The 13,213-nt window shown below is 40.7% G+C and overlaps 1 protein-coding gene across 1 annotated transcript in view; it reads right to left on the bottom strand.

Annotated features, from left to right (window-relative positions):
* The window catches only part of FER1L6 (fer-1 like family member 6), a 163,153-nt gene extending 150,421 nt beyond the window's left edge, over positions 1 to 12,732 (bottom strand). The window contains 1 exon segment of the mRNA XM_035697460.2: positions 12,640 to 12,732. Coding sequence (XP_035553353.2) covers positions 12,640 to 12,662 — 23 coding nt within the window. The 5' untranslated portion in view covers positions 12,663 to 12,732.
* Between the last annotated feature and the right edge of the window lie 481 nt (positions 12,733 to 13,213).

Here is a 13,213-nt window from a genome sequence, read left to right as displayed (position 1 = left end):
TTTATTTTTTCATAACAGGTGTGTGAACAGTGAGGGAGTTACAGTGGACCCAAGAGAGGTCCAAACACCGCAGATCTGACCCACAGTAAATACCCTCCCTCAATCTCACAAAGAGGAAGTTGAAGGAAAGGGAAGCTGATTCTTATAAATGATTTCCTATACATCTCTTAGGAACAGCTCAGACTGGGATAAAGCTCATCCACTGATTGTGCAAAGTTTTGGTAGGGCTTTTGGTACTCCAGATTTTGATTATTCAGGAGAACACTGTCCTTCCCAGAACCTTCACTAATCCACAGATTCACAACTGCTGGTTGATATATTATTTCACCCATAAAACATAATAAAATATGTGAAAAGTGCAAGTAGTGTCTCTGGAGCCTCAGTAGGAATGACCACAGGGGCAAGGATGACAGAACCACAGTGGGGTCGTGGCTGGGTATCAGCTATGCTTGGCCACTAGCTGAGTGACCCTTCTCCCATAGCAGCCTCGAGGAGAAGATTTCAGTCCATGTGTCCTCACGGCAGAATGAGATAAGACCTCCACTCAAGGTCAGTGAAGACTCCTCTCAAACAACTAGAACCAAGACTATCCAGAGCAGCATCTGTTTATTGAGGTAAGTCTCACTATATGCCAGGCCCTGGCAAAGATGGTACACCTGCTATTGCCTTCATCCCAAAGCAACCCTTGAGGTGGCCACTAGTGTCATCCCTATTTTAAAGATAAGAAAATTTGATCCCTGGGTAGCTCAGTCAGTTAAGTGTCCAACTCTTGATTTCAGCTCATGTCATGATCTCAGGTGGGAGATCAAGTTCCGAGTTGGGCTCCGCACTGGGTGTAGAGCCTGCGTAAGATTCCGTAAGATTCTCTCTCTCTCCCTCTGCCCCTCCCCCACCTCCCTCTTTAAAAAAAAAAAAAAGGTAAGAAAACTGAAGAGGTCTAGGTGGGACATTATGTGGTAGAAGGGAAATTCCAACCCAGGTACTCCCTCTCAAAATTAACCACAGTGCTGCCAGCACACTCACTGTTACACTCTGCTTCTCCTCCTTCTCTGTCTATAAGGTCCAGGTCAAATGAATAGCTCTTTCCCCTCCCCTCCAGTGGATGTTATTTATGTATGTTAATCTCTTATGGTACTGTTAGTTGCTTTATTCATATGATACAAATTAAGTAACTTTATAGATACCAAGGACACATGAGACAAAATAAATAAAACTAGGGAGGGATGGAAGTGTGGTCATAAAAATATAAAAGGGTAGGGGATCCCTGGGTGTCTCAGTGGTTTGGCGCCTGCCTTCAGCCCAGGGCGTGATCATGGAGACCCGGGACCGAGTCCCACATCGGGCTCCCTGCATGGAGCCTGCTTCTTCTTCTGCCTGTGTCTCAGCCTCTCTCTCTCTCTCTCTCTCTCTCTCTGTGTGTGTCTCTCATGAATAAATAAATAAATAAAACCTTTTTTTTTTAAAGGGCAATACATGGGATCCTTGTGTTCTGTATGTACCTTGGCTATGGTATTGGGTTTGCAAACCAACACTGGTGATAAGACTTTGTAGAACTAAATATACACACATGCATATGCACATACACACAAGTGCAATGAGGACAAGTAAAATTTGGGAAATCTGAATAAGATCAGTGGATGTTATCAATGTCCATACCCTGGTTGTGATATTGTACTATTGTTCTGCAAAATGTTACCATTGAAGAAACTGGGTAAAAGGTACAGGAGATCTCTGTATTATTTTTTACACCTGTGTGTTCTCTACATTTCTCTATCACCTAGAATCATCTCAATAAAATATTCAGTTAAACAAAAAGAAACTCATGCCATCTAGTAGGATAAATGTAATACAAGAGGCACAGGTCTAATGATAGGGATAACTCAGCTGTGTACATACTTATCTTGCCCACTAGATTGTGGTATCAAGTAGGGGTGGGGACTGTGTCTTTTATAATACCACAGCCATCAGGGAAAAAATGGCCAAGTATGTAGAGTTTCCTTTCTTCTACCACCCACTCCCCACTTCCCACATTTGATTATATTCTATGGTACTCGACCCTCATCTCAAGATGTCTGATGTACTATTGATATTTTCCCTTTCCTGCATATCATCCAACAAGAACAGTTCTCGATACATGTTCCCAATCCACATATAAATGACAGGACAGCCTGAGTTAGTAAAAATGAGGGATGGTAAAGGGACTACAAGCCCTAGAAAGTGGAGATCCACCTTTTTATTAGCCAGTTTAAGCCCTCTTTGACTCTGGCTTCCTTCCTAGAAGTGGAAAGAAGTAGTCATATTTTGATACCTATCTCACAGAGTTGATATGAACTCTGGTAGGTGAGAAGTAGCTGGCATCCTAGAAAAAATACAGGATCTCAAACTCAGTTCTTAGTTCCACTACTTACTGTGTGTGGTTGTGGATAAATCACTTAAGCTCTCCAGTGTCCAGTGTCTTGGGTTACAAATAGTAACAAAGCCTGTTATCCTTCCTCATGTCTGTATGAGGGCACTTGAAACTCCCAGAGTACCTACCAAACAAAGATGTGTCTGGCTCTGTCCTAATTCACCACTGTCTCCCAATACTTTGTATGTGCAGAGTGCAGAGTGCTTATTAAATTCGTGTTGAATAAGCAAATGGAAAAATCAAATCATGGGCCTCTAGTGAAATGTATTCTTTGTTCCAACCAGCTCTTAATGCATCTGAAGCCAAGACCCTGGAACATTCCAGAAGATCTCTATCCAGGACCTCTTCATGGCTCATCTTTTAACTCTTTTTCCCAAGGCCAAAGGTAAATTCCAGATTCATAGACAATCATTGCACTGGCATTAAGTCATCCTCCATTTTCCTCAGAAACACTTTGCCTGCATATGCATCACTCTCTCCAGCTTGCTGTTCTTAACAGTGAATGAGTTCAAATGAATGATGACTGCAGTAAGAATGGCCTGCCAAATTGTCTTGTTTAACAGCTGAAAGGAGATACACATAAAAGAATCCCATTTCCTTGTCATTATCCTCATATCACAGCTATATCAATTACATTTCTTAGTTGCAAATTATAGAACCCCCTTCGCCCACTAGATTAAATAGGAATGGAATGACACTTTCCAGATTTTCAGGGAACCAGATTTGAAGACAAAAAAGCAAGGAACTATGCCCATCTCACACCACAGACGGCCCCTAGGAGACCCCACCTCTGGACCCAGATACTTCAGCTCATCTGTCACACTGGAAACAAGAGGGCACTGCCAGTATTGCCCTCTCTGAGTAAACAGACCCATTTGCCCTTTTCCACACCAAAATGGTTCTATGCCACACCTGTTTATTCATATCACTAACGTTCAGTTCAGAACCTCAAATGCAAGCACCTGACTGGTACAGCCTGGTCACATGCTTGCATCCTAGCTGCCAAGAGAAGCTGGGAAGGCAAATTTATGGTTTTTACTTGGGAAGAATTTACAAACGAGAAAGGAAGTTTAAAGATGCAGATGTAATCAAAAAAGAAAAAGTCCCATTCTATCAGCATTAAAAAGTAATTCCGATTAATCATTACCAGGCTACTGTGATATCAGTTAATCCAAGAGTCGTTTTTGTTTCAAAACATTAAACATCTTGGAATATTAGTGCTTTTGTAAGCAAAAGTAAGGATTTGTTAAGAATCTGTCGAGAAACTATGATAAGAAATTTTCTTCAGATTTCATTAAAAGGTAATTTACTTGGGCAGCCCTGGTGGCTCAGTGGTTTCGCGCCACCTTCAGCCCAGGGCATGATCCTGAAGACCTGGGATCGAGTCCCACGTCGGGCTCCCTGAATGGAGCCTGCTTCTCCCTCTACCTGTGTCTCTGCCTCTCTCTGTGTCTCTCATGAATAAATAAATAAAATCTTTTTTTAAAAAAAAGGTAATTTACTTATCAACAAAATCCTTGATTCATATTCAAGTACTGATGGAAGAATTAATACTCCTGTCTAACTTCTATCATCATTTGTAACAATTATATAATAAAGCCATCCACTATCACTATTTATGATACACACATTGCATCCATTTCTAGAAAGAAAGAAAAGTGAAAAGAAATTATCAGACAAAAACTTTGGGTAGAAACACGATGATGTATAGAGGTATAAAAGAGCAGTCCATAAAGGTTCCTAAAGAACAAATCCTGTCAAACTAATCTAATTCAGCTCTCTTACCAAGACAAATGTGAAACATCTAGAAGAAACAATAAATGTCATCTATTTTTATTTTGTCAGGGTTTGGGATTCTGCCTTGAATAATGTGGGCCTCAGTAAAGTAAGATGCTATCAGTCAGCCCACCCAGCTCTTAACCAGAAGTACAATTTTTGAGAAAAGGATTAAAGTAAGATTTCTACTAAGACAAATAGTGCTTTCACAAAAGCCAATGCAAAGATTTTTTAAACACAGTATATCTATTACAATCAAAGCCAAAAATCCAGTTTAACAAATAAAACTTGGGTTGCCCTTTGGATATTTAAATAAAGAAGTATGACTTCTATCAATGAAGTCTTACCCACTCAAAGGTCACTTGATTTTCCCAAAGGACTAGTACAGGTCTGACTGCTGCTGAAATAATAGAAAGAACACTTTTTCATTAAGCTTCATAAGTCACCCAACAAATAGATTCACTATTGGGACTGATTTGCCCAATCATTCAGCCAAGCCATCTTGCCCCCAGATGAGCCCCATGTGACTCACCTCCATGATATAAAACTAGGGCCCCCAGACACTCACCTTTCTCACTGCTTACCATTTACCAATTATCAATGACTATAGGCAGATTACAAAACTTATTTGGGCTCCATATTTCTTTCCAGTCAAATGGAGAAAATATTGGTTATCTATCTCATAGAGCACCATGAGTATTAAAGAAATTAAGACATATAAAGTGCTCAGAACAGTGTCTGGCACAATATATATTCAACAAATGTTATATATCATAACATATGTTCAACAAATGTTATATATTATAAGCCCCAAATCTTGAGATCGCAGTGTGTGTGGGGGGGTCTTTATCCCTCATAAATTCAAAATGTTTCTGATTTTAGAAAGAAAGAGAGTATTAAATAATTTCCCATTAGAGTCTGGGCCGGCATTCCATAATTAAATTTATTAAAATTTCTATAGTAAAATATGTGGCCATTCATATTAACTGGGATAAAGATAATAAGCAATAGCCTCATGTCAAGTTCTACAACAAAAGACTCTGGGCCAAACCTAGATAAAACTGTCAGATTTCAGAACTGTATGGATTTAGGGATGTGAATACAGTACTGTGAGCCAGGTTGTAACTACTTACACTTTCTATTCTGTACCGTTTGCCTTATTCCATATCTGTTCCACTGCCTAAAGTCTTCCAGATCTCTTGGGTTTTTGATCTATCCCTGTATTGCCTTTTACAGCCTTGACCTAATAGTTGGCAAGACTTCCCTCCCTGGCCATAACCTGAACTTACATCCCACCAGTCTAGCCCTCCTTGTGATGACTTCCCAGAGCTGGCCCCAATTCAACACTCCTGCAGTGTACATTCTGGTCACCAGGCCCAGAAGCAGGTAAAATGAATGGGCCGACAATTTCCAAGGCATATGGACAGAGTCTTTGTCCCAGAACCTGGAGGAAAGTAGGTCATCTAGATTACTAAACATAGTACTAACCTACCTTCAGGTGGAAGTCACGCAAAGAACATTTAATGAAGTCACAAGACATTCTCTCTAAATTACAGAAATGTATGACTGGCATCCCAAAGCTTCCACCAGTGGTCACCCCACCAGTCTAGCAAACTCTAACACTTAGCTGTTGAAGTCCTACTCTGAGTGTTGATTTACACCATGTTGTGTTGTAACTCCTGACGGCCAGAACTTATGTGGCAATGGCAAGAAGTCAGTTGGAACTTTAACACCTTTTCTGCCACCACCTCCCCCATTAGAGCTGAGCAGGGCCAGCTTTATCATGGATATGTGACCTGTGTAATTGTACTAAGTGCCATACTCTCAGACGATCCCCATGCTAACTTTATTGCTCCGGTTTTGCCATCTTGAAATTCTTAATCATTTTTGAACAAGAGATCCTATATTTTCTTTTGCATTATACCCCACAAATAATGTACCTGGTCCTGGAGCTTGTGATCCTAAGAACAGCATTCTATTATTTTCAGAGAGGGCATTCCAATGTGTTGGAAAATCAGACAATCCCATAGGACAATGGTTTCCAAGGAAGAGGAAATACACTCCAGGGTTTGGGCAAACCATCCATTGCAGTGCAGAAAAAAAAAATAATAAAACTTCTATTTATATATTTTTTCTCATCATTGTTCAGCTCTATTTTTGAATACTGTCTCCTGCTATTCTTTTCTTCTGTTTCATAGTAATAGAATTGATTTTTAGCTAGGGTTATAGCCATAGAAGTTACAAAATTATATTTCCCAGCATCCCTTGCAACCTGTTGCCTTAAAGCTGAATACGGCTATGTAATAACTTTAGCCAATAGGAGGGTCATGAATGTGATGTTGTAACCCGGCTCCATCCTTAAAGACAGCGGTCACGCTATGCCCTGTCTTTTCCTGCATTCTGCTACTTAGTTAATGAATTATTCAGCAGACCCTGCAGATGAGTGAAACACTGTCAGGATGTCAGAACTACAAGGGAGACAAAAACAGGGTCCCTGGGAACCCTCATGGAGCAGAGCTGCCATCTTAGTCCTGGACTGCCTCCCCCCTGACTATTCCATGTAAGAGAAGTCCATTTCTATCTATATTAGCCACCATTCTTAGTGTCTATTACACACAGCCAAACCAATATCCTAAATAATATATTAGTACCTTAAAACAGGAATAGAATTTATTAATAACAAGTAACAGTAATGGACCTAAGGATTTTACTTTGAGAGAACTGAATTTTAGACATCTCACTGAATTTTAAATCGGAGTCAAAAGTTTATCTTATACAAATAGGCATGAAGAAGAAAGAAGAAGAAGAAGAAGAAGAAGAAGAAGAAGAAGAAGAAGAAGAAGAAGAAGAAAGAAGAAAGAAAAGAAAGAAAAGAAAGAAAGAAAGAAAGAAACAACCTAAAAAGCACCATATCACACAATTCATCCAATTTTGACAGTTCTTCATAGTGAGAGAACAGTTAGAATGGGACAGAGAACTGAGGAAAGAACAGGTAGGTACCTGCACTATCTAGCTGTCTTTCTTGTTCAGTGTTCATCACCAAATCCATGAGATACAAAAAATTATTTGTGTGATGTGTGATGTTTTCAATTCTCACGGGGATGATATATAACTAGTACCATGGTAGATGCATAGCAGAAAAAATGCTTTATACATGATGGCTGCCTCTGAGCACCAGGACTTCATTCTCTCATGGTTGTCTGGTTGCATGTCTTGATCAATTGAACATTCTGATTAACTGAATGCTTTCACTTTCTTAATCTCAAATTTAAGTTTCCTCATCTGTAAAATGGGGATGATACTACTTCATACCTTATAGTTGGGAGGATTAAATGCAGCAATGCATGGGCAGTGCTTAGCATAGTACCTAGCATGTGTTAAGTGTTCCACAAGAGTTAGCAGCTCTCATTGTCACCATGATCATCAATACCCTCACCACCACCACTATCACCATCATTATCACCACCATCATCCTCACCACCATCATCATTATTATGCTGAGATATCTGACTTTAAAAAGAATATAAAATAGTGGATTAGGCTTCTCATAATCATAATTCATCTTTTCTGCACTCTTTTCCCAGACCTTGGGGAACCTTGGTATTAAGCTGAAGAATATGAAGTTGTTTGTATTCAATTGTATTTGACCTATTCAAATGGCAAGTGCTTGACTGCTCTTGAAACAGAGCCAGGTTCTACAATTGACAGTTACCATATGCTGCTTGGACACTATTACTTTACATAAAGAATAGATGCAAAAGAAATCCTCCCCACAAGGAAGCCCAGCCTGGCGGGATAAAGGAAGGAAGTGAGTCCAGAGGATAAGATAAGATAGGTGGTTCCAGGTGTGGAAAATAGCCTCTAAGGACCAACCTTCCTTTCTGTGCTTTGTGCTCCTGCCGGAGTGTACCACGGTGCCCCACACACTCTCCCAGTCTCCAGCATCTACACAGCTGAGAGTTTTGGGGGCCCTCCCTGGTTGCCTGAGGAGTCCCTGCTCATCCTTCAACCCTCAGCTCTAATGAGAAGTGTTCTTTCCATCTGCATGGCCCCCTCTGTCCACCCAGGGTCATCGCACTGACTCTTGAGCAGGATCCCACTGGAACACATCCACTCTGAACTGCCACTCCTGTTAGTCACCATGTGTCCTGCCCTGAATGAGAGCCCCTTCATGCCCAGGCCTTATCCCATGCCCGGCACTGAAGGGGCGCTCTTGAAATATTTGTTGAGCTGAAAAGAAGCTAGTCCCCCTCTCTGCTTTTAGGCAGGGCTCTCTCTTAGGGATACACTCATTGTGTATTTTCAGGGACTCCAAAGCAAGGTCCCTTCACTTTCTCAGAAACTGCTTTCAATGGTCAGTGACCCCTTCACTCAACAGCATTCACTCTTCAACTCTCTGCTAAACACTTTTTATAGTCTGTCCTCAGGTTATGTCGTGAGCGTTCACACCACCCCAGCTGAACCTCCAGCGTCCACAACGTACACTCCTCTTGTTCCTTAATAGACCCCAATACAAATATGAATTAGAACTTAGATTTGACCCCAGCCTTCTCATTTATAGGAATTTATCCTGAAGGTGGGATTGCAAAAATTTGCAAATGGGCACAGTTGAGTATAGAAGGATATTTATTACGAAATTACTACTTTAGTCAAAAATGGGAAATAATTCAAAAACCCATCAACTGTGGACTAAACAAACTTTGTACATACTATGAGATCCCTTGTGCTCATCAACAATGACAGCACAAGTATTTATTTGTTGAACTGAGAAAATACCACCAGATGAGACCTAAACATAAGCTCTAGTAGTTCAGGGAGAAAAATGCAAGAAAAGGATTCAACCCACAGGATTCTAGAATGCTGTGATGGAACGAACCACAGGGGTCATAGCACTTTTTAATGCTAAACACTTTTCAGTCACCCACCTGGTAAGACAGCTCTCAGTGTATACTGATGATGTTCAGAGTGAAGTAGGCTACAGAACAGGATGTATAATATGATACAGTTTATGTAAAAAAATGCATAGAAAGATCCCTGAAGGGATTTTTCATCAAAAAGATTGTCAGGTAGGATTTAGCATTCATTTTACTTTTGTTATAGCCTTTCCTATATTGTCTTTCCTTTATATAAAGGTTGTATATTATTTTTCATTCAGCCAAAACTGCAAAGCTCTTTTTGTTTTGGAGAAAACTAGCATGTGGAACAAGGGGTCTCTCATCAAATACCAGTAAATGGAAATTGGTGCACAGTCCTTTTAGAACTTTGCAGGATTTTTACAAATGCCATGAATAAAGTGAAGAACCAAAGGGCCTTACAAATGTTATATTGCACACACATGCCCTAGCCCATTCTCTGAGTACGCACCAAGGAACTGATACTGCTATTGATGTGACAACACACATTAATGAAGTTCTGTACAGTTTTTTTTCCTGTACAGTTTAAAAGGCTTTCTCTTTCAATGTCTCATCTGACCTTCAAAACTAGTTGTGTGACTAGTCCCCCAGACAGAAGTCCCTAAGTGTCTCTCTGGTCACCATTAGGCAACATTTCCAGGTTAGGGTTGGCACAGTTGTTTGTTGGATGAATAAATGAGTGGATGGTTGGATGGATGGGTGGATGGATAAAATGTATTATTTTTTAAGATTTTTTATTTATTTATTCATGACAGACACACACAGAGAGAGGCAGAGACACAGGCAGAGGGAGAAGCAGGCTCCATGCAGGGAGCCCGATGTGGGACCCGATCCCAGGACTCCAGGATCATGCCCTGGGCCAAAGGCAAGCTCTAAACCACTGAGCACCCAGGCATCCCAATAAAATGTATTCTTTTCCTTTTTTTTTTTTAAAATCTTTTTTTTAAATTTTTATTTATTTATTATTTATTATTATTATTATTATTTATTATTTATTTATTTATTATGAGAGAGAGAGAGAGAGGCAGAGACATAGGCAGAGGGAGAAGCAGGCTCCATGCACCGGGAGCCCAACGTGGGATTCGATCCCGGGTCTCCAGGATTGCGCCCTGGGCCAAAGGCAGGCGCTAAACCGCTGCGCTACCCAGGGATCCCCTCTTTTCCTTTTTTATAGACAAGAAAATAGAGAAGCAGAGGTGAAGTAACGTGCCAATGTGATATAGTGAATAAATGATGAAGTCAGTGTTTGGAATCATTACCCTATATGGTTTCCTAATCAGCTCTCTTTTGTCCAAAATACCCCCCAGAATCTGTTTTCTTCAGGAGGAAATACTTCAAAATCACTGAGACATATACTCGATGATCATCGGGAGTTATAGTCAAAATATCAGCTGCTTGGGAATTGACCTATCAAAACATCACCAATCATGGCACTTAGTACAGGATCCTGGAGACCACCCACTATGCCAAGCAGTAACCCATTAATTGCTGGATGTGAGTGGGTCCTGGGTGGCAGAAGGGCACTCAGTGGACTCAAGGTAAGAGCTACTCAACTACTGATATGGAACCATTTCATTATTTGACAACAAATGCAGCCTTACAAGGGCATAATGGTTGGTTATAAGCCTTGCTACAACCCCTCTACAACACTAGAAGTCTTGCTACTCACGTGAGAAATTCTCTTCTCTGTCCACTCATAGGAGAGCCCTCCAGGCACTATTTGTAATGCCACTTAAAACCTTCATCCTAATGAATCCAATCTGCATGAATAAACAAAATCAAATGCCACTATTTTCTTTTGAAAATTATCCTGAGCCTAACCACGGTAGGGTATCAGGGTAGGTGCTTGGAGCAAAATAAAATAATTGCAATGAGGGAGAAAATGCGCTAAAATCTCAAAAACAATGCATGAGACACAACACAAAAGACCAATTCTAGTCAGGAACCCAGAATTCTCAGAAGACACACATGTTGTTTAAGTACATTTTTGCTCTCCGCACCAGGTAAGGTTCTGGAAGGCAAGAAGACTGTCCCTGATCTCAATCTGTTCATAGTCAAGGCAGAAGGAGAAGCATCAGTAAGGTATAAAGTGTGAAGTTCAGAGAGGATAAGAATTCTGTGGAATTTCTCCCTCAGAGGAGTGAGAGTTTTTTAACAACAGAGGAAATCCAAGAAGTTTTCCTGAGGAAAGTGGCCTTGACCTTGGTCTTCAGAATACCAGTGGCATTTGCACTTGGGGAGGAAGGGAAATGTGCCATTAGAGATCAACACAGACCAGTCTTGAAGGAAACACTATTGTCCAAGACATTTGCCAGCAAAATATACAACATGGACATTGTAGACACTTTACTGACCGTGTCATTTCCAAATGCGTCATGCTTTCTCATGTCCCAACCTTTACTCGAGCTGTTCCTTCTATCTGGAAGATTCTCCTTCACCTTCACTTCTACTTCCACATTCAGGCATGTTCTTTCCTATTCATCCTTCATTTTTCAGCTTAGATGTACTTTTTCTAAGATGCCTTCCTTTATCTCCTCAAATGGATGATATATTTTTCCCTACCTGGGCCCCCACAGGACCCTGAGCAGACCCCTACCCTAATACCTATAACACCTCAGTCACAATCACCTACGTTGTTATTGTTCAATATACTTATCTGTAAGCACTCTGAGAGAATGATCTGTTTAGATGCATTTTTGTGAGCCCATGCCTAGGAAAGCACTATTCTCAAAACAGATATATTTATCAAATGATTGAATTTTTAAAATGATTCAGCAGCAGTCCTATACCAGAACCCCAAACCTGTCCCCAGTCTGAGCCAATGAGCTCATGTCATTATACCAAATCACTTTGCAGATGAAAAATACAAATGTGCCCAGACCCTTTTTATCTAACCCCAAACAAAATGAAGGGCCAAGGCCTGCTCTGAACCACACAACTAACCCCCAAGGCCACCATGGTCACCAGGATACAGTTTGAATCCCAGAGGCGCTCCCTCAGCAAGTCTACAAATGAGGCCAGTGGACATCATTCTTGCAAAATGACTAAAAAGACCTCGCCTGTTATTTACAAACAGAGAGAAGAGAGTCTGGAGCAGAAGGAGATGGCCAGAGAGAGAAATGAAACCAGACTTCAGTTGGCTTAATGGCCAGTGTAATTAAGTAAGGACAGGCTCTGGCTTCAGAAAATAAAAGCATTTAACATTAACTGTTTATAGTCCAGCTCAAGGAATTAAGGAAATTGTCTTAAATGTTAATAAGGGTTATTTCCAGTTGTATTATGAGGGATTCTTTAAATCTCCATAGCTCCTGTATTGTCTAAAATTTCAACATTGAGTAGTACATATTTTCTCATCAGGAGGGAAAAGTGCATCTCTTAAGCATATCCTTCTTCCTGGCTCATGACCTTTGCCTACTTAAACCTTAAGTCTCAGTTAACAACCCTTGGGGATTTTTGAAGGGAGACCCTTACCCCCAGCTCCCAGCCCTTTGGCTCCAGCCACACCCAGAGAAGCCTTCCTGTTAGGAGAAGGAAATATGTTACTTGGCTTTGGACGGCTTCTCCATTCTTCCTCTTCTTAGCGGCTCCTCTGGCCTAGGAACTAGCAAAATCCTGGTGTCTGGCTGTATCCAGATCCTGGACACAAGTTTCTGAGTTTCACAGTAATCTAGTGGGTGAAACTATTTGGGGGTGTGGCTGAATCAACACTCATTGGTGTGCATGGCTGTTCTGAGCATCATGTTACCTACTATAATCAAAGGTGCAAAGGCAAACTGTCGCAAGAAGAGTGGGTCAGTATATTAGGCTTCTTAGCCAATCACCCTCCCACTCTCTTCAGTGACAGGACTAAAGGCTAAATGCCTTCAGCTTCAAACTTATATTTTTTCCGAGAATTATATGGTAAGACTATCTCATCTCAAGGAAAACACATTAATAAAATCATTTTGTTCATCTGGCTGTCTAATAGAACTTTCTGTGATGATGAAATGTTCCATCATCTCTACTGATCAATATGGTAGCCTAACCCATCTGACTACTCCTGAACATTTGAAATGTGGCTAGCTTACCTGAATGGATTTTTTTTAACCACAAGTGACTAATGGCTATTGTCTTGGAC

Source organism: Canis lupus, chromosome 13 (genome assembly GCF_003254725.2).
Source record: "Canis lupus dingo isolate Sandy chromosome 13, ASM325472v2, whole genome shotgun sequence".
Taxonomy (NCBI): domain Eukaryota; kingdom Metazoa; phylum Chordata; class Mammalia; order Carnivora; family Canidae; genus Canis; species Canis lupus.
The sequence above is the reverse complement of the archived record's forward strand: the minus strand, read 5'-3'. Positions and strand labels throughout refer to the sequence as shown.